The sequence below is a fragment of the Epinephelus fuscoguttatus genome, linkage group LG12 (genome assembly GCF_011397635.1).
Source record: "Epinephelus fuscoguttatus linkage group LG12, E.fuscoguttatus.final_Chr_v1".
NCBI classification, from domain to species: Eukaryota; Metazoa; Chordata; class Actinopteri; order Perciformes; family Serranidae; genus Epinephelus; species Epinephelus fuscoguttatus.
This window is the reverse complement of record NC_064763.1, coordinates 19709468-19737103: the sequence shown is the minus strand read 5'-3', so window position 1 is coordinate 19737103 and position 27636 is coordinate 19709468. Positions and strand designations below refer to the sequence as shown.

At 41.6% G+C, this 27636-nt stretch overlaps 3 protein-coding genes across 4 annotated transcripts; 2 read left to right on the top strand and 1 right to left on the bottom strand.

The window, feature by feature from the left end:
- The first annotated feature begins 934 nt into the window (after positions 1–934).
- Positions 935–11733, top strand: stt3a (STT3 oligosaccharyltransferase complex catalytic subunit A). The gene is made up of 18 exons (XM_049593152.1): positions 935–997; positions 1804–1924; positions 3175–3235; positions 3325–3446; positions 3637–3782; positions 4767–4857; positions 4943–5049; positions 5138–5302; positions 5420–5600; positions 5750–5905; positions 6037–6128; positions 8224–8379; positions 8907–9095; positions 9229–9345; positions 9519–9621; positions 10507–10695; positions 11034–11149; positions 11358–11733. Exons 2-18 carry the CDS (start codon positions 1837–1839, stop codon positions 11394–11396), a joined length of 2118 nt encoding a protein of 705 aa, XP_049449109.1. The 5' UTR covers positions 935–997; positions 1804–1836; the 3' UTR covers positions 11397–11733.
- On the bottom strand, positions 11522–17522 carry si:ch211-266i6.3 (cytoskeleton-associated protein 2). The gene is made up of 8 exons (XM_049593156.1): positions 17506–17522; positions 15031–15107; positions 14597–14677; positions 13706–14511; positions 13296–13623; positions 13135–13195; positions 12717–12984; positions 11522–12617 (listed from the first exon to the last, which is right to left on the bottom strand). Exons 3-8 carry the CDS (start codon positions 14639–14641, stop codon positions 12353–12355), a joined length of 1773 nt encoding a protein of 590 aa, XP_049449113.1. The 5' UTR covers positions 14642–14677; positions 15031–15107; positions 17506–17522; the 3' UTR covers positions 11522–12352.
- Positions 17091–25696, top strand: thap12a (THAP domain containing 12a). Of its 2 annotated transcripts, none has more exons than XM_049593149.1 (5): positions 17091–17255; positions 17898–18015; positions 21096–21194; positions 21300–21336; positions 21440–25696. In XM_049593149.1, exons 1-5 carry the CDS (start codon positions 17170–17172, stop codon positions 23242–23244), a joined length of 2145 nt encoding a protein of 714 aa, XP_049449106.1. In that variant the 5' UTR covers positions 17091–17169; the 3' UTR covers positions 23245–25696. The 2 variants fall into 2 exon arrangements, with proteins under 2 accessions (XP_049449106.1, XP_049449107.1); XM_049593150.1 differs by lacking the exon at positions 17091–17255 and adding an exon at positions 17395–17497.
- Positions 25697–27636: the final 1940 nt, after the last annotated feature.

Here is a 27636-nt window from a genome sequence, read left to right as displayed (position 1 = left end):
ATCTGTTTTTGTGTCTTCTCTTGGTCATTTCATGTTTCTGTGTGATTGTTTCCTCCTTTTGTAGTTATTTTGTGTGTTTTTTAAGTGATTTTGTGTGTTTTTGCAGTCCCTTTGCATGGCTTTGTTTTTTTGTGTCTGTTTGAAGTCGTTTTGTATCTTTTGGGGTCATTTTGTCTCGTACTTGGTCATTTTGTGTTTCTTTGTGGTTGTTTAGACCCTTTTTGTAGTAATTTTGTGTCTTTTGCTGTCATTTTGTCTCATCCTTAGTTGTTTGTTTCTTTGTAGCCATTTTGTGTCTAACTGGGGTCAGTTTGTCTCGTCTGTGGCCGTTTTGTGCTCTTTTGTGGTTGTTTTGACCTATTTTTTTAGTAATTTTGTGTCTTTTTGTGTGTCTTTGTGGTTCTTTTCCCCTTTTGTAGTTATTTAATATACCTTTGGAGTGATTTCATGTCTCTAGGCAGTTCCTTTGCATTGCTTTGTTGTATTTTTATGGTCATTTCGAGTCTCTTCCTGGCCCATTGGTGTTAATTTGAGTAACATTTTACAGATAAAGACAAGGGGGGCTCCTGACATTCTGGGGCCCCTGGACCTGTGCCCAGTGTGCCCAGTGTTCAGTAATCCATCCATGGCTGGCACTACCCGGTCACTGAGGAAAATAATCTAAACAACAGGCTTTATACCACTGAACCAACCATTAACTGTCATATAGCTGCTAACAGTTAATATTTTGACTTCGGCTGCACCACTGAGATGACGTTGTCCTGAGAGTTTTCCACCACTAGGGGGCCTCTCCTCCTCACTAAGGACACGTCACTACACTACAGCGGCAAGGTAGGGGACCAAGTTTGAATGACAGCCGACGAACCAATCGCATTCATGTAGAATTACTGTTGACTGACGCTCAACCAATAAACGCGGAGCATACCGCGGTTGGGGTGGGACTAGCTCACGGTGAAGGTTGTGTGTGAATAGTGTATGAGTAACAGGAACGGAGCGGGTGAGTCCTACTGAACATTAAATATTAAATCTTTTAGCTCATTTAGGAGCACCAGTTTTTATTTTAGGCTGTCGTCCTGCTGCCACATGTGAAGGAGTCGCTGGTATTTGTAAAATAAGTCGGAGAGGAGGCGCGGGGCTGGGGCGTTCATTATACAGCAGCTAGCAGGTTAGCATTGCTAGCTAACGTTACTCTCACACTTTTAACTGGAAGGAAGCAGCATCAACACTTAGCCGGCCTGATGCTGAGCAGCTATAAGATGTTGTCTGTGCTATAATAACAATGCTTTCATTCAGAAATGTGCACAGTATTCGTGCCAATAGGTAACTTAGTGAACAACGATGCTGCTCATGTCATTGCTATGTGAAACTGTAAAGGTTGGTTAACTGTCAGTTCTTCTAAGGTTAGCTCAGGTAGTGCTACCTTTGAACTTAGCATTTATTACAGGTCTGTTGAGCTGTATGTTTTTTGGTTTTGCTAAATGCACTAAATTAAAGACAGCAGGCACAAATCCCTGCAGAAGTTTTCCAGAGTGGACGTGCTTCCTGGTTCCTGACGCCACATTTTAGTGCGTGGCCTTATCTGGTTGGGCTGGACATGAAGTTGGCTCCTAACAGCTGGAAGACTTTGATTTTATGAGAATCTGGCTTGCTTACAGCCTGGCATTGACATGGATTTGTTATAATGCATGATGCATTTCTAAAAAGTACACTTACATATATATATTTATGTAAGGCAAGGTTGACTTTTACTAAACAGTTCTCCTGTTTGTAGTCTTTTACAGTGCTTGTCTGTCTCTTCATCAGGTAGTACGGTGAACTGTCCCTACCCTCGCCAAAATGACCAAGCTGGGCTTCCTCCGTTTGTCCTATGAGAAGCAGGACACGCTGCTGAAGCTGCTCATCCTGTCTATGGCTGCTATCCTCTGTGAGTCCTCTAATTCCCATGCACATCAGTATGCTTTGCTAAAACTAAAAATACAGATGTTACAATTCAACTTAAATCAGTAGAACTTTATTTATCCCGAAGGAAGTTCTTGTGCCAGAGAATGCTTCAAATTACAGTTAAAACAATTAACATTCAGATCAGAATAACCAGCGGATTCCCCAGGTCAGGGTTACTCACTGGGTCCAGTTTTAGAACAATAGAGTATTAAATATCTGGCAAAATACTCAAATATTCAAAATAAGAAGTGTTTTCAAGGAGCAAAGCAAAAAACAGTGCCTCATTTATTTATTTAACCTTTTATTTAACCAGGAATTCCCATTGAGATTGAAAGGTAGCAGCACAAAACACATGAAAATGCAACATATAATACAAAAATCCACAATAAAACAACAACTTTTCAAACATCGAAAAACAAGCACATGTCTCTGTCACCACATTTTTTATGATGCCTTTAAATTCATCGATGGATATAAGTGTTTCTAATTTTACATCTTAGATCAGAGTAGGAGACTAGTTTTTCCCAGATCTGTTAAAACACAGGCAACATTAAAAAGCAACCACCTGGAGGAGTGCAGCTGGTAACTACCAGAGCTGACACACACAAAGGTGCAGAGGTTGGCTGGACGTTCGCCCGGTATTGCTTTATAGATAAAAATATTTAAGTGCTGCTGTCTGCGAGTGGTCAGTGACGTCCAACCCACCAAATCATAAAGAATGCAGTGATGAGTAAGTGACTTTGCATTTGTAATAAAACGTAGAGATGCATGGTGCACTGACTCAAGGTTACGTAAAATGGAGGAGGTTGCACACATATACAATATGTCACCGTAATCAATCACAGACAGAAAAGTAGCTTCCATGAGTTTTTTCTTAGCACTGAAATCAAAATAAGACTTCTAAAATAAAAGCCAGTCTTCACTTTAAGTTTCCTAACTAGAGTAGCAAAGCTTGTCATCTATCCATATACCCAAGTACTTGTATGAGGACACTCTTTCAATTGATTACTGTCAGAAGTGAAGATGCTGAAATCATCAAGCAACTGTGAGTGAGCTTTTGAGAAGGCCACACATTTTTCTGAGCATCTGAAATCAATAGAGTTACAATAGGAGTGAGGTAACTACTGTACAAGCGTCCCTAAGATGAACTGCAGTGGTAGAAAAGAGCAGACTGTGCCTGATTGTCAATGTCATATTGCACACATTGATTGATGTGCTTTTCCTCCTCTTCAGCATTCTCCACCAGACTCTTTTCCGTCTTGAGGTTTGAAAGTGTCATCCATGAGTTTGATCCGTAAGTGCCACTTCTGTCACGGTTATTTTCAAGGATTGTTAATAGATCTCACACCTTCAAGTAACGTCTCACCTTCATCTCACATTTAGGTACTTTAACTACCGTACCACCCGCTTCCTGGCAGAAGAAGGATTTTATAAGTTTCACAACTGGTTTGATGACAGAGCATGGTATCCTCTGGGGAGGATCATCGGGGGAACCATTTATCCAGGTAGAAATCAGAGAAAGATATTAGAGAGCAGCACAAGTAGATGAATGAATGAAGGATTTATCCTTGGTTGTTTGATCTCAGAAGTACAGCAGATCAAATGTTTAAAAGTCAGAAGAGAGAATTATGCACACAGTCTGCCTTTATTGGCCTTAATGCAAAGTTGTCTCGTGTCCCTTTCTTCTCTCACCAGGACTGATGATCACTTCTGCCGTCCTGTACCACGTCCTACATTTTTTCCACATCACCATTGACATCCGAAATGTCTGTGTCTTCCTGGCTCCCCTGTTCTCTTCCTTCACCGCCATAGTCACCTACCACTTCACCAAGGAGCTGAAGGTAGAAGACACAGATACACAACAAACTATGTTATAAACTCTTAATAAAAATCCATACTTGTTTAAAGGGTCAGATTTAAAAAAAGAATGGTCAAAATAAAAGCAGCAGAAATATCACGACTTGTTATTAATATGGGTTAAGCTCCAAAAAACACTGGATCGTACAGTTCCCTTAAGGCAACTCAGTTGTGTCCTTCGCAGGGCTCTTGTCCCATTTATAAAGTGCTTTATACAACCTCAACAAATGTAATGTAAGATCCAGAAACCTTCAAAACAAATTCTTTGATAGAAAAGAAAGTAACTTATAAAATTGCCTGCATTTAGATTAGGGAAAGTGCGGCATTTGTAATGTTTTCCATTTAAAATTATATCTTGTGGAGATCACACAAGATTTATTTTCAAGGTTCTCTCGAAAATGAATCTTGGATTTCCAAATATGTTTCAGCTGTTATGTCTGATAAGATGTCTCAGGGCTACAGACATTTGTCATGACTCATCCAAGGCTGTGTTTGCAATGATAAATAATGAAGCTAGCGAACCTATAATACTCATTAATAGGAGAATCTCCGATTGTCTAGTACAAACAAGTTAAACACAGGTTATTGGACATTTTGCAGGCATGGGTGCATGGCAGTTTCCCATTAGCCTTAAATGCACCACCTTTAAATGCCTCAAGCAATTTTATGGTAAATTTAAGATAATGTAAGACTTGAATTTCCTCTATGTTTATTTAAGACTTTTAAAAGAGCTGCAGGAGCCCTGGTTGCTTGTCAAGCCCTTCTTGCCCACATCTTTTAATCTCCACACACCACCAGATGGGAGCACAGGCTTTCTGTTAGGTATTTAGTGTCTCAAACCCAAAATTAATAAAGAAATTACCTCATCAGGATTTCTTGGACCTAAGACAAAAAATTAGTTCAATATGCTTTTATTGATATGATGATGTACACTCTGTTACCACTAAAGAGCCTTTTGTCCCCTGTAGGATGCAGGTGCCGGGCTCCTGGCTGCTGCCATGATTGCAGTGGTGCCTGGTTACATCTCTCGTTCTGTTGCTGGCTCCTATGATAATGAAGGTATACACCTGAAGTGCACAACACTGTTACTTAAATAAAACATCAAAAAAAGATGAATAAAATCCCTCTGTGATATCCCATTTAGGTATCGCCATCTTCTGCATGCTGTTGACTTATTACATGTGGATCAAGGCTGTCAAAACAGGGTCAGTGTACTGGTCATCCATGTGCGCACTGGCCTACTTCTACATGGTGAGGAGAACTAAAAAAAAAAAAAAGCACATTTTATTAGATAAATTAGGAGTTAACAGAGATGTTGATAAGGTGTTTGTGTGTAAAGGTTTCTTCCTGGGGTGGCTACGTGTTCCTGATCAACCTCATCCCCCTCCACGTCCTGGTTCTGATGCTCACAGGCCGATTCTCCCACCGCATCTACGTGGCTTACTGCACGGTTTACTGCCTGGGCACTATCCTCTCAATGCAGATCTCTTTTGTTGGTTTCCAGGTAAGCTGAAAACATGCCATTTAATGTGACATGACTTACTCGGCAATACAAAAATCAGTGTCGTGTTAGGAAGAGAGGTTTCACTCACCTTCCTGTCTCTCTTCCCCCGTACACCAGCCGGTGCAGTCATCAGAGCACATGGCAGCCTTCGGTATGTTTGGCCTGTGCCAGATTCATGCCTTTGTGGACTACCTGCGCAGCAAACTCAATGCCCAGCAATTTGAGGTGCTGTTCAAGAGTGTGATCTCCCTGGTGGGCTTCATTCTGCTGTCTGTGGGCACTGTTCTCATGCTGACCGGTAAGAACGTTGACAAGTTGCACCAGTAGATACATTAGCCAAGGGCACCATAGTGGATGGAAAAGTGTTTTAAAATGTTTGCGTTTGTCTTGTGAGAAACTGATTCTTTCAGTCTGGACCGTGACTGACCAAAAGTATATTCCCCTCAGGTAAGATCTCTCCATGGACTGGTCGCTTCTACTCCCTGCTGGATCCCTCCTATGCCAAGAACAACATTCCCATCATCGCCTCTGTCTCTGAGCACCAGCCCACAACCTGGTCCTCATACTACTTTGACCTCCAGCTGCTGGTCTTCATGTTCCCAGGCAAGTGCCCACACACAGAGTAACAAGAGGTTTACACTGTGCAATCATTTCATCTTTCATGCAAATGAAACACACAGATTACTGTATTCTTGTTGGGTTTTGACTGACCGTATCCCTCCCTTTCCTTACAGTTGGTCTCTACTACTGTTTCAACAACCTCTCAGACGCCAGGATCTTCATCATCATGTATGGAGTTACCAGCATGTACTTCTCAGCTGTCATGGTACGTCCTGTACAGCACCACACGTGTCTCAAAAGACTCTTCAGAGAGCCTTTAATTGTTTGCTGTTGGGGTTTGTGTCACTAGAGGACCGCGCACTCACAACATTAAGCATAATTGAAGTAAATCAAAAAACATGTATTAAGAAAGGTGTATTTCCATTATCCTTTTAACTTTGTACCTCACATGGGTTAACATCTTCCACCCCACTAGGACACCTGCAACATCAGCTGACATTACTGTCTTCAAATCTCCAAATGCCAAAAGTTTTGATCAAATCACAGCATGGTTTTTTTGACCATTTGTATAACTTCTTTTTAGCACCAAATGCAATGACTTAATAGACATAATGGACCCTTCGCTAAGTCCTGCCCCCAGACGCAGACTGGCTAATCATAACGTAGCATGGGGCCGGCTCAGACCAGGGTCCAGCAACAACACAGCTGTGCTCCATTGACTCTAATGCAGTCATTTCAGATTTCCTTCATTTTCCGGCTGGTTTTGGAGCTAAATGTTGGGCCTGGGGCACGTTGTGTATTATTGATACTCGTTATCTGGAGAGGTTGGAGAGAGATATACGTTTCTTCCCTGTTCCAAAAACAAAATCGAACCCTGAAAAGTGTAGGGTTAGCTAACTAGCTACTGAAGATGTAGCCTACTGAATGTATACACATGCTGCTTTTGCTTTCTAATGATTATAAAAGTGAAACAAAGAGCGACCCTGCTGTACAGGAACCAGTGAAGGGAAGCAGGGAAACTTTGCTGATATTCAACCAGCTGTGTGTCATCACATTGTGCACAGATGAACGTTATTTGACTTTCCCCAGAGATCCCTGCCCGTCCTGCGGCGGAGGTCCAGGTGCAGGCAGCAGCACAGGGGCAAAGCTAAACACTGTTCATCTGCACACACTGCAATGCCACACAGCTGGTTCAATATCAGCAAAGTTTCCCTTTATATTCATTGTCTTGTGTGGTGATCAGCAGTGATGTGGTGGTTCACTTTTACACTGTGATCTGTAGCCTATAGTTGGGTTTTAGCTTCTAACCATCTTTGTCTTTTTAACCTGTTGTTGCTGCTGAGTTAGACTCACAAGTCAGTCTTTAGATGCTTTGCTTAACTAAAGACTGATGACTTTCTCCCTGATTTTGTGTTTAGATGGGCAGATACAATTTCAGAGTTTAAAAAAACTCCCTACGTTGCAGAACCAATAGTAAATCCGCAGGGCGGTCCTTTGGTGGCTCGCTGAACTCCTGTGCTCTTCAACATAGTCCGACTAGAAACACGTGTAGCGGTACAAAATGGCTCAAGTCGCTGTAAGTCCTTCATTTCCACAATCTTGTGGACTGAGCACACGTTTGATAAAACAGAGTTAAATCTCTCGGCATCCATTTCAAAGCTCTCTGTGTGTTTGTTTCCCTGCGGACGAGAAAAGAGGGAGCGCACATTTCCAGGAGGGCATGTCCTTTTCAAAAATGCAAGAGGCGTTGCTTTGTTGCCGGCCGTTTTCGCCGGTGTGTTTAACATACTTTAGAAAGGAGTGTCCCCAGACTATCAGAAGGCGGAGATCTCTGATTGTCTGGTGGCAAGACTACTGCTGAGTCAGTTTGACATCCTGGATATATCCTTCAAACACAGACTGAAGACCCCTCTGTCTGCTTCTCTCTGGAATCACTGTTTCATTTTTCCAAAAATATGATAATATTTCTTCAGGGAGTGCAGTTAGTTACAGTGTGGGCTACGTGCTTACTCTGACAGCTTGTTAGACCATCACAAAGGGGCGGGGCTTAGTGAATGGTCAATTGAGCATGGGAATGGCCATCATATACTTCCATCATAACACTCTAAACATCTATACACTCTAAACTTTAAAAGACTGAATAGGCATCTAACCAGGACAAAATGTTCAATACAGACTTATGACTAGACAAACTTGACACACAGAGTCGTGCTGCATCTCCTATAAGGCTTCAGGTTCCCAGCTTTCAGATGATGCATACCACTTCTCTGTGGCATATATTGTTGACCTGTTATCTCCTCCTAAACATCCGCTGCCCCCCCCCCAATAGAGACAAAAATGTTTGTTTGTTGCCTTTTCAGGTGCGTCTGATGTTGGTTCTGGCTCCAGTCATGTGCATCCTGTCAGGCATCGGTGTGTCCCAGGTGCTTACCACTTACATGAAGAACCTGGATGTCAGCCGGCCAGACAAGAAGAGCAAGAAGCAGCAGGACTCCACCTACCCCATCAAAAATGAGGTAGGAGGCCTGTGAGACAGGTTCAGACTGAATTATAGCCGTGGCAGAGAACTAGAATTAGAAAACCTTTATTGTCATTGCATAGTTGTGACTCTCTAGAGGGTGGTGCCATCTACAGTCTGTACCAGCAGGAGGCATGATAATGAAACACTATTGAGATGTCACTACTTAGCTAGACCTAAATACACTCCTGCCAGTACTAGTACTAGTACTATAATGTTATATATAGTGTGTCAGTCACAGGAGCTACTTTTCTGTAGATCATGTACTTTTATTCTGATACTTTAAGTAAGTTATGTTGAGATTACTTCTGTACTTTTAGAATTTTAAATACAGGACTTTTTTTACGTTGTGACATTGGTGTATTTATTAAAGTTCTCGCTTGTGCAGATGTGTATTCTCTAACTAATAAAATGCCATTCCATTCTTCAGGGAAGGATACTAATGCTCAAAATAAAAGCACATTGATGGCCCCAAGGACAGAAAGGTAAAACCTGACGACTATCTGTGTTGCGTATTCCTCCCAGGTTGCCAGCGGGATGATTCTGGTCATGGCCTTCTTCCTCATTACATACACCTTCCACTCTACCTGGGTAACCAGCGAAGCCTACTCCTCTCCCTCAATTGTCTTGTCGGCCCGTGGAGGTGACGGCAGCCGCATCATCTTCGATGACTTCAGAGAGGCGTACTACTGGCTTCGCCACAACACTCCTGAGGTCAGTCATAAGAAGAAATAAAGAATAGTTAAATCAGTTGAGAGCTCTTAATAGGCTTATTGATTGTTGTTGTGAGTCATGCACCATCGTAGGGCTTCCTTTCAATGATTCGAGTTTTGTTTTGTGTTTGCAGGATGCCAAAGTCATGTCGTGGTGGGATTATGGCTATCAGATAACTGCAATGGCTAATCGAACAATTCTAGTGGACAACAACACGTGGAACAACACGCACATCTCCAGAGTTGGACAGGTGAGCTGGTTAAGCGTTAGGAATGCACAACATTGGATTTTTTGCCGATATGCTGATATGTAACAATATGTAACAACCAATACCGATGACATGCCAACATTATCGTGCATCCCTATTCAGGATAATTGTGTTTCTAAAGTGCTGCTGTGTTGACTGGGCTGTTTGTTCCGTAGGCCATGGCATCCACAGAAGAGAGGGCCTATGAGATTATGAGGGAGCTGGATGTCAGTTATGTCCTGGTCATCTTCGGAGGACTGACGGGCTACTCTTCAGACGGTACGTCCCAAGTATCAGTAGCTCTGTCAGTGCAGTACTCGCAACACTGTGGCTTTTAAAGCAGCTTGACATAAAAATGCACATCGACAGACACATTGGTACTTTAGATCCAAGTTTTATGGAGCTGGATTTAATAGAGCTTTGGTTTGATGGTCTGTTTGCGAAGTTGAACTGCACAGTTAATAGAGTACTAATCTTGATCACATTTGAAATGATGGAGTGCGCTATTGACCTTTAAAACATGTGCTCTGCTCATAAACTCGGCTGCATATCAAGTCAGGCACTTCCTAGAGTAACAGCTAGCCTCCTTTTTTGGGGAGCTGCCATGCTGCAGCACGTGAACCCTGCAGTGACGGCCTGTGAAAAACATCCCTGAATGTTGCAGCTGCAGTCCAGAGTGGAAGAGTAATATACATCAGAGGGCAGACGGGTGAAATGCAAACCAAATGTCCAGAGCATAAGTGGAAGAGCTAGTCCCTTGAAACGGATCATCATCTGTTAATGTTAAGTGACAATAAATCATGTGCAGAGGGTGCATGGGACTTGTTAGCGCTGCAAAGCAACACAGCTAACATGTTCAGCCATCTAAAAACATCACCTCACTGAATTCCGTCCTTATCCAGCACCAACTCTGACATCTATGTCAGCGACACTGTACAGTATCACCTCATCCATCCAGCTTTTACAAATGCAGTCACATTCCATTTGGCCAAAGATATGCGTCTAATACATGTAAAACAGCGTTTTCATTTGCTTGCATTCTGTAGTGGCATATTTGTTCTCATTTTCATGTTTGTCATTGAATGTCACAGCAAAGTGAAGCAAAACATAATCTTTTAAAGGGCATTTTACCACCTCCCTAACTGGTCTTTCTGTCTCCCTCAGACATCAACAAGTTTCTGTGGATGGTCCGTATTGGCGGAAGCACGGACACAGGCAAACACATTAAGGAGCACGACTACTACACTCCCACCGGAGAGTTCAGAGTGGACCGCGAGGGCTCCCCTGTACTGCTCAACTGCCTCATGTACAAGATGTGCTACTACCGCTTCGGCCAGGTCTACACAGAGGCCAGTGAGTAACTCTGCAGCCTAGTGTGATCTGTTTTTCATCATGCACCTTTACCTTGCTATCAGATGCAGATTGTGAATATAAGCGTTTTTGAAAGGACTGTTTAGTTTAGGATGATTAATGGTGTAGCGCTTTCATTTAAATGATACTTTTAAAGCTGTTGGCAAAAGCCGTGGAGCCAGACTGTGAAGATGGATGCCCAGTGCAAAAAAGACAACTGCACTGTCATGAGACAAGATATAAATAAGGAGTAATGCATAAATATTCATACTGGTCCTCCTTATTAATATGAAACAAGTCTTGTACTGTCGTTCTGATGGACTCACTGACCCTTTTTGCAGAGCGCCCACCTGGTTATGACAGAGTGAGGAACGCTGAGATTGGGAACAAAGACTTTGAGCTGGATGTGTTGGAGGAGGCCTACACAACAGAGCACTGGCTGGTTAGGATATACAAGGTAAAGCCACTAACGTTTCCTCATTACCCTGTGTTTCGACACAGCATCATCACATTTGGGAATCCCAAATTGGTTTGCTGGTCAAGTTTAGATCTGACACCATCTCTCTCTGGAGACATTTAGGAAATCACAAAGTTATGCAGCTTATTCTTTTGTGTGAATCAAAGTTGACCTTTCTAACCAAGTCTTTTTTTGTTCCGTATTTCAGGTCAAAGATCTGGACAACCGGGGACTTTCGAGGACATAAAATCTTCAGATGGCGGTGGAAACAGCCTTTTAGCACACAGCACTGAACGCCTTCCCCTGTGGTCTGCAGATGAGTGGGAAAAGAGTACTTTTTATACTTTTTGTTTGGTGGAAGAAAATTGCATCAGAGATTTTTTTTTTTGTGGATGATTTTCTTTCTTTTTTTTATTTTGTCATAATGAAATGTCTCATCTGGGATCAGAGGGAGCTGGTGTGGAAACGTCCAGTCTGATGTCAGGAGGCACGATTTGCCATGAAGCAGTTAAAAGAAAGCAGTGTTCATTCAAGAGCGCTTTGGGTTTTTACTATGTGGTCAATTAAAGTGGGATTAAACGTGAGTTAATAGTGGTGTGTCTTTTATTTCCCTCTTGCACAGCTTCACAAAATAAATTGAGATAATTGATGTGGGAACTTTATGACGATCTAAACCAGGGGAAGGCAACGTGCAGCCTCATGCTCCTCGTTAGCCTCTCTCCAGTTGCTCCCTGTGTAGCCTATACACCAAATTAAATAACATTTCGTCAAGAAAAATGTGTCATACAACTATGGCCCAGCACAGGGTTATTAAATTACAAATTCAATTGGGCCAGATTTTCAGCTGTGAGCAGCCTACCTCTTTAACTTTTAGTAATGACAAATTTGAAACAAATGCAAATTAATGTAAAAGTAGCAAAGTTGTAGTCAGCAATGTAGTCTGTATGATACAGATGCATTCAAGTCTCAAATAAAAGCATAAGGCAAAATTCTTTTATTGTAGTGCGTTTGCCAATACATGTCAACTTAATATGAACAGTGTTAAGGAAAAGTCCCTCTCAGTACAATAAACAACAGTAAAAGTCTTCATTCAGACACATTCAGATTAATAAAAACCATTTAAGAGTATCAGTATAAAGTGTCCATTAGTTCCAGTCCCATACATGTAGGATTTTTTTTTAAACAACACATTTACAGAGCTCCTCACTGGCTGGGCTGATCTGGCAGATCTTCCAGAAGTGCCTCATTTTTCCTGTAGATGTAGGCATTCGCGTCGTCGTCCAGCTTCACCAGCTCAGCCAGTGACGACACACAGGGATCATGATCAACCAGCATCGCGGGCAGGCGGGAGGATTTGCGATGGATGCGGCTGGAGCGGCGCACCGGGGTCAGAAACTTCAGGTCTTTGATGTTGCTCTTTTTCCGGGATGTGCTTGTGCTGACCTCATCTTCGATCGTCTTCTTCACACTGTTTGAAGGGGAAAAAAAACACAATATTACAAGTGTCAAAAAAGTACTTTGTTGTAAGTTAATTCAAGGTTAAAGAAAAAAAAATGTATGGACGCACCTCTGCAGGTATGGAGTAGTCTTCACGCTGTATTTTATTACTGAAGCATTCTCCATCTGTGGTGTGGTCTTCATTACACCCTCATCATCACTTTCCACTTCCTCATCATCATCACTTTCTTCTTTTTCATCCTTCACTTGCTCAACCTTTGGCTGCTCGCTAACACCCTCAGGCACTTCCTTCTTCAGCTCCTCTTCTTCACAGTCATCATTCGGTTTGTTGTCTTCCATTTCAACATCACTGCACACATCTGTCGCCTGGGAAATTTCTAATGAAAATAAAGACGGTGTTGGTGTGAGAAGTGTCATTACAGCCCTTAAACGACTGCAGTTATATTGTCTGTTATTCATGTTTAAACCAGAGATGCCAGTTATCTGAGTAGATAAATACCAAAGTCGTCAGTCACTAGTGAACTTACCATCATCACATCTAGAGGGTGTTGCCATGGCCTCTAAAGCATCACACAGGTTCACGACGATCTGTCACAATGAAACAAATAAACACGGTTTATCAGTGCAGAAGGCAAGATTTTTGATGCAGCGAAAACAAAATTACTAGAAACTGTGCCTGTTCCCTTACATCATCCACACTGTCCTGTGGCTCAACAAGCGGATCTGCATCAGAGTTTTCCAGCAGGTCCAGAGTGGTGTTCATGATCCCTGGAGTTTGGCTGCATGTTGGTAACTCTGCACAGTAAGCGGTGACAGAGTCTGGCATGTGTGCTTCCAGTCTGGGTTCAGGTTCAGGTTCAGGGTTGCGCTGTGTAGGCGGCTGCGGCTCAACACAAAGCTGTGGTTTGAGATCAGTTTCAGGTTTTGTAGAGGCTTTGGTTTTAGCGGGTTCTGTTGTCATGGCTGGTCTCTTGAAAGTTTTGCCCTTGGAGGCCATCCACTCGGCCAGTTTCGCTCTGCAGAGGGAACACAAAAACATTTTTTAAGCATTTGACGTACAATAACACCAAGGCAAATGTGTGAAGGAAAAAGTCTCACCTTCTTTCCTCTGCAGTCTCCATTGTATATCTGTACTGACTGCTGGCACTTGAGACAGGTTTGTTGACCTTCTTTTCTGTCGCTGTAGTCTTTGGCTTTGAGTCTTGAGTCCCACTTCTCTTGGTGGGATCCACTTTAGCGTTTCTGGAGCTGGTACTGGCTAGTGTTGCTGGGACGGTTCTGGCAGGAGGGCGAGCAGAGTAGAACCTAGCAGGAGGGCGGCTGGTGACAGCAGGCTTGGACACCTGAGCAGATCTATCCGACACTGACTTGGACCTTGTCGGCACAGGTTTTTGTGCGACATGCCTGGGAAGGTCAGCGACAGATTTGGACCTGCGTTTGGTTGCATTTCCAACCCTTTGGCGCTCTGTTTTAGCTGCTGCAGGCTTGGGATCTACCAAGGCAGTGGTGCTAGCTGACTTCCAAATTGACCCAATTTTTGACTGGACAATCTTGCCTTTGTACATGCCGAGAGCTGATTTTGATGATGGCACAGGGGCTGGGGGCTTTGGAGCTTCAGCAACTATTTTTTTGTGCCTCACAGCCTGTTCGGTGAGGAAGGCTCGGCTATGTGTTTGTTGTTGTTTGACATTAGCAGCAGCAGTGGCTCCCTTTCCATCTTTCTGCACAGTCTTTTTCAGAACCTCAACAGACGCTGACTTTGTGTCTGCCTTGGCTTTAAGGGGGCCGTTTACTGCCAAGATTTCCTCTTTCTTGTTTGTCAGTTGGAAGGGAGTAACAGACGGTTTGTCTCTTTTGATTAAAGACTTGCTTCCATGAACAGGCTGAGCATTTTCCTTGTTTCCCTAAAACAAGAAGAGCATTATGTAGGTGGAGCGTGGGCTAAAACAATGAATGTAGTTCACATGATATTCAGTGATGGTAGCTTACTTTCTTATAGGTGTGGTTTCGTCTTGAAACGGCGACGTTTTCCATGGTGAAGCCTCGACCACGTCAGATTAATGGGTATTTCTGGAACAAAGTAATTACGTTAGGTTGTAACTGTTAGTAGCTAAACTAGGTCATTTGCGTTAGCTTGCATCATCTAGCATGCTGGGGGTAAACTGTCAAAACTTTTTGACAACATTTCACTCTAAGTATTAGCAGCTTTCATGCGTTTTTCCTTTTACATTTTGAGAGAACAACATATACTCTTTATCTAGTTTCATGTGAATTTTGTGCACACAACTTAACGTTAGCTTACATGACGATAAACGCGATAAAACGTTATTGTCAGCGGGACGTTAGCCGTTAGCAAAATGTGAGCGAGTGTGCTGGCTTTGTCTTTATCTTTATCTCAAAGTTAAAAATAAAAGTTAACTCACCCTGCTGTGGTCCCTTATTGTGAGTTACAACAGGAGGAGAGAGCACAACTCCGGAGCAGTTTACGCCGTTTGCCTCTCTGCGGAAAAATATTCGATTTGACTTGGCGCTGCTGCGCTGCAATTGGTTACCGTAGTATCGCGAGAGAACGAAATCAACCAATAGGATGCCTCGAAACTGAAAACGAGAACTGGAGAAAAGACTACGTCATTTCTTTCATGTCACAAGTTTTCGTGCCTTCTTGTTTGAATGTTTGAAACCAAATAGGATTCCTCTGATACCGGTCCGTGCAAACAGTTTCTCCACACATGCCCCATGCATGACGGCCCTGACAGCTTCTGTCAGTGGAAAACAAACCACAAATCATCATCAGGGACACAAGGTCAACAAAAACAAGTATTTTCAGGAAACATTGCATATTTACATCATGTTGCTATAATGTAAATAGCGTGTAGAAATGAACTACACTCACTGTTTTATAAGGTCAGCACAAGGAAATTAAATATCTATGGTAATATTTTTCTGCACAAGTAGGCAAATGCAATTGCATGTTTTAATACTACTACTACTATTAATAATAATAAGAATAATAAGAATAATATAAAGAAAAGCGTGTGTGTCATTTTTTTAAAATAAAACTTTTCTGATTAAATTGCATGTCACTCATTTTGACAGTAAAAATAACCACAGTGCAAAATTAAAAAAAAAAAAAAACATGCCTGGGAGGTTAAGAGCATAATAAAAAAAGACAAAAGAAAGAAACTAAGGGCACATTTAAGGCCCACCTACTATGATATTATAGCCCAGTGGCTCCCAACTGGTCCAGCCACAGGGTCCAAATTTCTCCTTCATCATTAGTTTGAGGTCCCACAGATTAATGCATGCAGCATCATGCTTGCGTTTGGCCATGTTGTTGAGCTAGTTTTCTGTCTCTGTCATGTAGCTGTCGGTTAGTCACTCACTCTACAGCAGAAAATGGCACTTCAAAATTTGACTGTACAAATAAAGTTGTGACATGTGAATTTCCTAAGTGTGGGATTAATAAAATTTTATCTTATCTTACCTTAGCACACAACTCATAGATGAAAAACAAGTGTCTCTTGTATCCAGTGTTGAGGAGCAACTATTTAGATGGCATGTAACTAGTTGCAGTAATTAAATTACATAATAAATGTAGCTACAATCAGTTACAATTACTGAGAAAACATGTATAATTAAATATAGTTACTAATCAAAATGTTGGTGATTACAAAAGGGTTACATTCAACTATAATTTTTACAGTAAAATTGAGTATAACATTCACTACGAAGGAATGTCTTCTTTTGGCATAGCCTTTTTCCAGACATTTCTCAGCTTTATTGCCCAGTTTAAACAGTTGTCTGAAAAGTAATCAAATGTAATAACTTGCATTACTTTGATGAGGTAATTAAATAGTTACATTACCTAGAACATTTTAACAGGGTAACTTCTAATCTGTAACCTATTACATTTCAAAAGAAACATTTCCAACACTGCTTGTATCCAGATGAGATCACATCACCTTATTCATCACATGCCATATACAGTTTATTATGGCCTTTGATTTGTAAAGTTACACTTCTGGGGATAAATTTTTGTAGGAATAAACAATAGATTTATGATAAATGTCTTTTCTTAAAATTTGTTGTCACGGGTAAGTGTATCATTATTCATGAACTGAGGTTAACTTCAAGAACTGAAATATGCCATGGCATGTTTCCAACCATTGGGCTTTGAAAAGACTACAAAGGATTATGGGAAAGAAGCGAAGCGCGCGCTTTGATGCACGTTGTTAAACCATCACGTTTCACAAAACTGCGAATGCAAGCGAATTAGCCTTCAAAATAAAATCTAAATCACAATCTAAAACAAGAAGCATGCACGATATTGTTTGTCGGTGGCCTTTGGAAACAAGTGTTTTCACTTATAAAAAAATAAAAAATACAGTACACATACAGAAAGAGATATATGTTAGCTACTCAAACGCGATGTATTTTTATTTTGAAAGCGAACACCGGAAGTTACCCTGGTGTTGACCGTTACTTGACAGCTAACAAGCGTTAGCAACACAGTTGGCTATCCTCAAAAGGATTTTTGTATATGATACAAAAATAAAATTATAATGCAGAATCGCTGCGCTGTTCCGAACTGTGCGAGTGGCAAATCCGGCCCGCAGCCACTCTTCAGGTTTCCGCAAGATCCAGAAAGGTAACTAATGCTAATACAGATGCTAAAGCAAACAGGAAGCTCTCGAGCTACCCTGAGCAGACAAGCTAGCTCCAGGGTCCTGTAATTTTGAATACTGCGTGCAAAATTAGTTTCTCCTGTGCTTTCTCTGCTACGACAAGTCAAGACATGTCGTTAATGTTATTCCCAGTGCAAAGTATTGGTGTATTGTCTTCTTCACGTGCTAACGTTACTTTGCTGCTTTAGTGACTTCACGTGTTGATGTATGTACCTAGCACCATGAACACCTGTATCCATTCAACCCTTGCGTAGTCACTGCATCTTCAGAAACATGCATTTGTGAATCAAACGAGGGTCACTTAATTGCTGATCCATTTGAACTACTGTGCTGCATTACAAATTGTTTAACAGTCAGCAGGAGGTGTGTTTTATAACAGCTCATGCTATTTATACACCATTGCCCCACTAAGCCACAACATAGACAGGTGTCACCAGCCACTCATTTATAGGATTGATTAATACACTTTTATTTTTTTTTATGTATTGTTGATCACCATATTCTCCGACAGTGTTACTAGTAATTAAAGAGTGGAAAAACCTCCAACTCATAACTTCTATTGACTTTAAAACTTGTTCTCATTTTGGTGTACCATCTCCTTTCAGGTCCAAGAAGTGGGTTGAAAAATGCCAGAGACCAGAGCTCATAGACAAATCACCAGACCAGTTGTACAGATACTACCGAGTGTGTGGAAAACATTTTGAAACAGCATCGGTTGATAGTGTAAGTAATGTTTTTAAAGTACATAATTTAGTACCACATTGCAGAAAACAATGTGACCCTAGACCAAGGGTTGGCAACTTTTACTTTCAAAAGAGCCATATTTGGCCAATTTGAGCCTCTTAATAGAAGTAACACAGCCTTTCAAATCGAATTTAGCCAGTCAACATGACTACTACTATTACATTACTAATAGAGCTAAGTGAGCATTTGTTAATGTTTTAGGAAAAGGTGGCTATTGTACAGTGGGCTATGTTTGATTATTTGGTACTTAAACTTTGCAGTGTTGCAGATGAAAGCAAACAAACTTGTCTACACACTATTCTCTATTTTCTCCTGAGGCTTTTCCCTTATTAGATTTGGAATCCACAGCTAGCCTAGCTAGGAAGATTCAAGACAACTGCAGGCATCACTAGTGATGTTTTTAGAGGAAGAGCTGACAGGCCACAGACGTATGATGTACACTTTAGTCGATGAAATGTTAAAACATTTTTTTAAATTGGTGTGTAGACTACACATTTTTACAGTTGAACAATGTAAGAATCACTTTAGGCGTATAACAATCAATTAATTAAACTGTAAAAAAAAAAAAAAAAAAAAAATCACTGTGATTTTATGGAGTGTTCCAGGCAACCTGTAACCCGTGTTTTTACAAAATTCTACCTGTGAAAGTGTACCAGAATGGCAGTCAAACCCGTAACTTACTACTTGTGAACTCGTACCAGATGTTCTCCTAGTTATGCTCTCTGATGTCACACAGCCCTCTAAACAACTGCAGCCCCCATGGAGTATTATAGCAAGGCATTGCTCTAAAGTCAATGCAAGAATAAATCAATACAAAATACGTTTCCAAACACACAGATAACGTAAAATAAAAAGTATAATAGCATCTGTGACCTTATGGACCGTTTCTTCTCCTCCGTTTCGCTCAAGGGCAAAGAAATGCCACCTTTGCTGATAGAAGTGATGGTAAACAAACATAAACCCTGCACGGTCCACTATGTTGGTTTGACAGTTTGGCGTGACTTGCCTGGAACGCTATGAAGTCTTGAGTTGTGACTTGAAGTGGTGACTTACAGACTCAGAGACTTGCCTGGAATGCAGCATTATTTCCATATGATTTTTGGTCAAAGCCACTGGGGGCCACTGGAGAGGGGCTAAAGATCCGCATGTGGCTCTGGAGCCTCAGTTTGCCCCTGCCCTTGACTTTGCAGTGCTTTTTTGCCAATCTTCAAGTAAAATGTGAAAAGTGCTTAAACCAGCCTTGCATATTATTTCACAGATTATTTAGTTAATACAATATATTGTGTAGTGCTAAGTGAATATGTAGATAAATAAGGTTTTGAGATAAGTTCAACATAAGAAATAGTTTTTATTCAATCTTTATATTTACTGTCTTCATATTATACAGTGGTGGAAAAAAGTTTTCGGACACCCTTAAAATTTTACACAATCTCAAATATTATCATGAAATATTTGTGGAAAAATCTCTTTTGTGTTTCAAAAGGTGTGGTTGCATTAGACAGATACAAACAAATACAAATTATATTTTTTTGTTTATTTACAAAAAAAAATAACAAAACTAAATTCTTGACAGTGTCAATATGTCAGTTCTCAACATTGTCGGTATCAAAGTCAACAAATAACAGAGAATGTGTTCAAAACTGAACAAAAAATAAATAAACCATCACATCATCAAATCAATATTTAGTAGTCCTGCCACTGGCACGTAGTAGAGCTCTAATCCTGGCTGGCATGTTCCCCACGAGCCTTTCACACTGTTGAGGGGTCCCATTCTTCTTGAATTACTGCTTTTAATTCTTCTAAATTCTTTGGTTTATGCTTTGAAACAGACCTTTTGATAATCCACCACAGATTTTCAATGGGGCTCATGTCCGGGGATTGAGCTGGCCACTCTAAGACCTGGATACTGTGCTCCTGCAGCCAAGTTCTACTGGCCTTGGATGTGTGGCAAGGGGCATTATCTTGTTGAAACATCCAGTTTTTACCTCGACGGAACAGTGCACACGCAGAAGGGAGCATGTGGTTTGAGAATGGTACAATACTTGGTAGAGTTCAATGTGCCATCACAGACAGTGAGATGACCAACACCAGCAGCACTCATGCATCCCCAAACCATGATACTGCCTCCACCATGCTTGACAGTAGGTACTGTACATGCTGGAGATAATGCTCGCCTGGCCTTCTGCGTACCCTCACATTAGTAGGAGGAAGATAAAGCTGGAAACTGGACTCATCTGACCACAAAATCTTCTTCCAATTCCTGGCTGTCCAGTTCTTGTGTGCCTGGGCCCAACGACAGGCTAACCTCTGTCTCTCATTGATCAGGGGCTTCTTGATAGCCTTGTAGGACCTTAAGCCATGATCTAAAAGTCGCCACGACAGTGCGGGTGGAACACTGGACACCAGTTTGCTTTGACCACTGCTGCTAAAGCTCCAGTGAAGACATTCCGCGGTTTTGCCTGCACATGCGCATCAGGATGCGGTCATTTCTTGCTGAAGAAACCCTTGGATGCCCAGATCTTGGTTTGTCTTCCAAGCTGTTGGTTCTTCTGTATTTCTGCAGAGTGTATCCAACTGCTGAAGGACTGCATCTGCACTTCCTGGCTATCTGGCGGCAGCTGTACCCTTTCTGGCTGAGAATCTTTGTCTTCAGGTGTGTTTCCTGCGTTAGGTTCCTTGTTTTAGCCATTTTTGTGTCTGAAGAACTTTCAAATGTGCTGGCTTAGACACGAAGCTTGGCAACAAAAATTGTGTCTTTTAATAAAAAGAACGACCTTCATCACTGGTACCAAAATGACCCAATACTCAAAATTTCTTATGTATTTTTATGGAACCAATCAATTTTAAGTTTTTAATGGCTTTTTTAGGATTTATTTAGTATTTTGGCTGTGACTGTACTAAAAGAAATTGCACTTGAAGACCTAAGAGTGATTCTTAATGCAATATTTCACAAAAGCATGGGGTGTCCGAAAACTTTTTTCCACCACTGTATATCTTTATACTGTCCTTAGTCTTTATATTTACTATTTTGAGCTTTTCTGGCTTGTCTTTGTTTTCAGGACGCTCAGAGTACAGTACTGAAGGATGATGCAGTGCCAACTATCTTCGATGTAACAGGGCAACCTCAAAACGGGCAAGTGAAGCGCAGCAAAGAGACGGTGGGTAAAAGAAATCTTCATTCATGAAAATGGGGAAAATATTTTGTATAATTTGATTAATGTAGTTTTTATGTAAACACCTTTTTACTTTGACAATTTTTGTAGACCAAAGAGGATGAAACGAGCAGTAAGGGGAGAAAAAGTAGGTCGAAATATCAACACACATTTATTACTCGAAAATGAAAGTAATGACTCCCACATTAATCACTTGATAAACGTGCAACTGTTTCTCTGTTCCTTTTTAGAAATCAAAAAGACAGCTAAAGAAGATGTCAAGACACTCCCCCAGGAGGAGGAAGACAAAGAGTATCTTAAGTCATTATTTGAAGTTGTCGTACTGCTGGGAGAGCAAAACATTCCTCTGACAGGGCCTGGTGATAATAAACAGGATGGCCTTGTGTCGAGCAACTTTCAGTCTCTGTTAGAATATCGCATGAATTGTGGAGATGAAGCCCTTAAGAAGAGGTACGACGTGAATCAGGTGTGCTGCTCATCAGCTCAGCTGAATCAGTTGATCGAGGTGTGCGAGAGATACATCCGCAGTAAGCTGTTGGAGGAAGTTAAACAAAATGGCTATTTCTCATTACTTACTGATGATTTGGTGAAGATCTCAGGAGAATGGTACCTCCCCGTGTTTCTCCGTTATGTGGACCAGTCTAACTACCAGCGGGAGAGGTTTGTTGGATTCTTATCCTTTGAAGGAGAGGGAGCTGACTTTGCAGAGAAAATGCTGTCTGAAATGACTGAAAAATGGGGCTTGGATATGGAACAGTGTAGAGGTCAAGCCCACTCATGCTCTGGGACACATTTTAGTAAAATGAAAACATTTGCTGCCAAACTGATGGAGAGGTACCCGATGGCAGTGCTGATGCTAAGATCTACTCATGCGTTGAACCTCTCACTGGCAAATGGTATGGCGTTGTCAGGGGTTCAGCTTGTTTTGTCTACCTTTAAGAAGATTGAGTCATTCTTCAGTCAGTCCCCTTTGCTGCAGTTGGAGTTGGAGCACGCCATTTCGATTTTCTATGCGGACAGAGAGGAGAAGGCCAAGGAACTGAAGGAGATTTGTGGAACCAGCTGGACCAGACGGCAAGATGCGTTTGAGGTGGCAGTGGAAATCCTAGAGGCGTTGCTGCTGTGTGTGGACAGTGTTCATGACAACGAGGACATGAGGTGGAATGACCAAGTCACACACACTGCCTTAGAGATTTCAAAAGCACTGGCTGATTTTGAGTTTGTCATGGCGCTGGTGGTGCTGAAAAACGCTCTGACACTTACACAAGCATTTGGGAAGAACCTGCAAGGGACGGGAGCAGATGCCCACTTTGCTGCAGCCAGTTCAAAAGCTGTGTTGCACTCTCTGAAGGAGGTGTCTGACAACATCGATGTGTATCATGAGTTCTGGAACGATGAGGCCGTTAATCTAGCTGCTGCGATGGAGATCCCAGTAAAGATTCCTCGGTCATTCTTGAGAAAGTACCAGTCAGAATGTCGAGCCATTCGGCCAGAAATTCACTACAAGGATCACCTGTCTGTTCCAGTGGTGCAGCACATAATCAATGAAGTGAATGAACTCTTCTGTGAGGACCACCTGAAGGCTCTGAGATGTCTGTCGCTGCTCCCTGCCGTCATAGAGCTGCATAAGTCAACAGAACCTGAGGAAGAGAGCGTACAAGTGTTTAAAAATGACATCCCCAATGCAGGAACCCTCTCCGCTGAGCTGCACTGTTGGTGGGTTAAATGGAGCAAAAGAGGCAAAGGGGAGAGTCTGCCCTCCAGTCTCCACGAAACACTGCAGCTGGCTGACGTGAAGTTCTTCCCAAACATGCTCGCAGTTCTTAGACGGATTGGCATCCTGCCTACCTTGGCTCTGGAAGACAGCTGTGATGTGGCGTACAAGCGCTTCCAGATGTACATGGAGAACACACCTGACAAATTCAAATCAAAAAGTCTCGCTCTTTTGAACATGAACACTGATGTTGGGTATGACCTGGATTCAATGGTTGAGCTCTACATGAAGACATACCCTGACAGGGAGGATGTGTCTTAAGTCGGTTGTAATGTGGTAGTTAAGCCTGCAGACAGATTATCCACAGCTTTGCTAAAGGGTAAGTACCGGTATGGTATTTTTCAGCTTGGACCCTATTTTCCCATGTTTTTGTGTTGAAGTGAGTAATGGCATCAACAATTTTTAAAATCAGTCTAGTGTAACTTGAGACAGCTACACTCCGGGCAGGTTCGCATTGTCAGTTTAAGTCCAATAAAAGTGCTTGTATTTGCCACTGACGGGCTCTGACTGTTATTCCAAGTGTCTGACAATTTATGGGGAAAAAATCCATCCGGCTCCTTTGTGCCGAAAGGGGTCAGTTGAGGTGGTTCGGGCATCTGATCAGGATGCCTCCTGGGCGTTTCAGGCATATCCCACTGGTAGGAGGTCCCGGGGCAGACCCAGAACACGCTGGAGGAATTACATATCTCATCTGGCCTGGGAACACCTTGGGGTCCCCCCAGAGGAGCTGGAAAGCGTTGCTGGGAAGAGGGACGTCTGGGGCGCTTTGCTCGCCATGCTGCCCCCACGACCCGGCTCTGGATAAGCGAATGAAAATGGAAGGATGGATTGAAGATTCAAACTAGGGGTGTAAATGATCACAATACAATACTATATCGATTCTTTAAACAACAATATGGTATATGCCGATATCCCAAGGTCTGCCACAATATGATTTCAATTCAGGGGTCGCGATCAATATGAGGTGATATCAGTAAATACCCTCATTGTCTTTTTCTTGGCTGCTTACCATTCTCTGCCTGGTGCTAGGGCACTAGCACTGTGAAGTGTTTAGGAACAAGGTGTCCATGGATGGAAATGGTGACAGAAGTACCATGGGAATTTCAAAATAAAGGTGTATCTTAAAGATGATGATATGAATCGATGTTTTCATTATGTATTGATCATTGATCATCGTTGCACTACTAGTGGGAACATGCCCTGAGTGGTTACGTAGCAGCCTGTTTCGTCACTGCCAGTTGCAGAGCTCTTGCTCAGTACTGGATCAAAAAATCATTGCTCCCATTAGCCACCCAGACTCAGAAACACAGGAAAACATGGTCCACATTGAAAAATACCAAACTTACCCTTTAATGAATCGGACATCTTTTGTTTTGTTGTTGGCCTTTTGTTGTTACTTTCTATCCATCATACTGAAGTACCATCTTTTATAGCCTGTTTATGTTTTTGTGATAAAATGTAGATAAATGTAAATAGAAGATACTGGCCTGCAGTGTCATCAAGTCAGTGATAAACACCAGACATGTTTCAATTTCGTTTTTGCTATACTTGTTCTCCATGCTGTTGTCATGTTATATTTTGGGAGCCAGTATTGGCCACTCTGTTACCACCTGTAAACTTCTCTGCTTGAATGTGAGTCCTGATTCCTGATATCTAATGATGATGATGTCCATTCCTCGAGTCCTTTGTTGGAATAAGTTGCAAATTGTTCATGTTTTAAGAGTGGGAGTTAATACTCATGTAAGCCTTGTTGAAGTGTTTTTGCTGTGTCATCCACTGATCTGCTGACATATAACAAGTGGATAAAGAGGATCAGCCGGAAATTCTTCTAATGGGTTTAATAGCCATTTATGGTCATTCTTAATTTTTTCTTTTTTCTTCATGTTTTCCAAGTCTGTTACAAACAAATCTTAAAATAGCAACGCAGAAACTGAACCAGAATAGTAGTGAGGTAATTTAGATTATTACATTTTTGTCTTCTGTCCAAACTAAAACAGATTTTTCCTTTCAAGACATATTCAGAATTGAGACTTGTGCAAGGTGGTAATGACAGCCAAGTACAACCTGGTTTGTGCCTAAAATGTGTAGGAATGTGTCCTGACTATTAATCAAGTTTAGACTTCATAGTGAGTTGTTGTCTTAAGGACAAAGTAGCGTGAGGTTCAGCGTCCTGTGAATAAGTCCACAATTCTATCCATCTTGCACTTTGGCTAGTGTGTCTGAGAATGGAGTGGATGCTTGTGACCAAACAGCTGAGTCACTGTCTGCTCTAAGACTCATATTTCCACTTTTAGTGTTTGGTGTTAATGAAATCTGAAATGATTGAAAACTAAATCTATTTAGACTACAGACACGATTTGCTACGGAGGACAAAAAGGTAAAAAAGAGATGCTTTTTTGATTAAAAAATGCCAAATAAATTCCTTTAACTGTCATAATCTATTGTTTTTCATACATTTAATGACACGTGTCGAAAGGGACATCATTACAACCTCTCATCGGCAGCTATAAAAAATGTATGAATGACAAAATAAGCGTAGATTGCTCAGGTTTTAGAAAAGTATGTTTTTATGACTTGGATGCATTTGTTTTCTTGTGTATAATAAAGCTGTAAAATGATTCAGCTGCTTCATCTCTTGCTTGAGTTAGACCCTTTTCACTGAAAACATTTTATACTACCACTGCTGTGATTGATCACCCTGTGCTCCAGTTCCTGGACCCTGACTGAGCAAGACTGGTTTAGGTCTTGTGTGTTTTTCACTTGCCATTGTAAGAAGGAAAGGACACTGACAGAAGGAGGACTGATACTAGGAAATAATAAATTTTTATATCAGAAAATTGTATTATTATTATTTTTTTTTTAAAAGGGACAAATTTAATAAGAGTAATTACTCTGTAGGGTCCAGTGAGTGTACTCGTTCTTCTCTGCCAAGACACGTTAACAGAAATAATTAAATGGATGATCAGAGAGATTTAAATGGTCTACTGAGACATAGATAGGGTGTGTTGAGCATTCAGGGTCTATGGGGTGCAACAGTAACAATAAAATTAACAAAATTTACTTAAGTGTAAAGAACGGGAAGCTGAAAATCCAAATCAGAGTATCAAGACAAAACGAGCAGTGCTGAAACTGTGAGAGCTGTATGAGCTATGTCAAAAGTTTCTGTGTCGTGCTTGTATAAAGACAAGTGTGATATAATCAGTGAATACTGATCAAGATTCTAAACTCAACAAAAGTTGCCGTGCATAGCATTTCTATGAAATCACAAAGTTACTGTGTTTCTTTTTTGCAAAGATTTGTTTTTATTAACAGAAGCTCAAATTACAGTGCAGGAGCAGTTCCAGAAATGCCTTTGCGGTTGGTTACATCCAAATAAGTTATTGTGTTTCTTAAGCAGTCAAAACAACAAGAGCATGCCCATTAATATATAGCCTATTAAAAAAACTAAATTGAAAAATGTTATAGCAAAAAATAGCTTGAATGGCACATATGTTGATGTGTAGCCTACATAAACATACACACATAAAAGTCAGTGGCAAAGATTTCCTTTATCTGTCTGTGCTTCGCTGTCACAAGGACAGATAAAGGAAATGTTGCCTGTCCAAAGCAATGACTCTGTACACCACCTCACCTCTCTCTAACAGAGAGCTGTCAGCTTTATGGTTTTCTGTCCCAACTCCACCGTGTTTTTGCCCTTCAGTAACCTTGCACATGGAAATTTTGCACATCTTGTTCCCCTGATCTACTGGGATTTTCACATACAACCATCTCTAGAATTCACAGATGATGGTCCGAAAAAAAAGACAATATCCAATGAGCCAAAATGGCTTGTTGATGCCAGAGGTCAGAGGAGAATGGCCAGACTGGTTCAAGATGATAGAAAGGCAACAGTAACTCAAATAACCACTGGTTACAACCAAGGTCTGCAGAAGACCATCTCTGAACCAACAACACGTCCAACCTTGAAGCAGATGGGCTACAGCAGCAGGAGACCACACCAGGTGCCACTCCTGTCAGCTAACAACAGGAAACTGAGGCTACAGTTCACACAGGCTCACCAAAACTGGACAATAGAAGATTGGAAAAACGTTGCCTGGTCTGATGAGTCTGGATTTCTGCTGCCACATTCAGATGGTAGGGTCAGAATCTGGTGTCAACAACATGAAAGCATGGATCCATCCTGCCTTGTATCAACAGTTCGGGCTGCTGCTGGTGGTGTAATGGTGTGGGGGAGATTTTCTTAGTACCAACTGAGCATGGTTTAAACACCACAGCCTACCTGAGTATTGTTGCTGACTGTGTCCATCCCTTTATGACCACAGTGTACCCATCTTCTGATGGCTACTTCCAGCAGGATAACGCACCATGTCACAAAGCTCAAATCATCTCAAACTGGTTTCTTGAACATGACAATGAGTTCACTGTACTCCAATGGCCTCCACAGTCACGAGATCTCAGTCCAATAGAGCACCTTTGGGATGTGGTGGAACAGGAGATTCTCATCATGGATGTGCAGCCGACAAATCTGCAGCAACTGTGTGATGCTATCATGTCAATATGGACCAAAATCTCTGAGGAATATTTCCAGCACCTTGTTGAATCTATGCCATGAAGAATTAAGGCTAGTTCTAAAGGCAAAAGGGGTCCAACCTG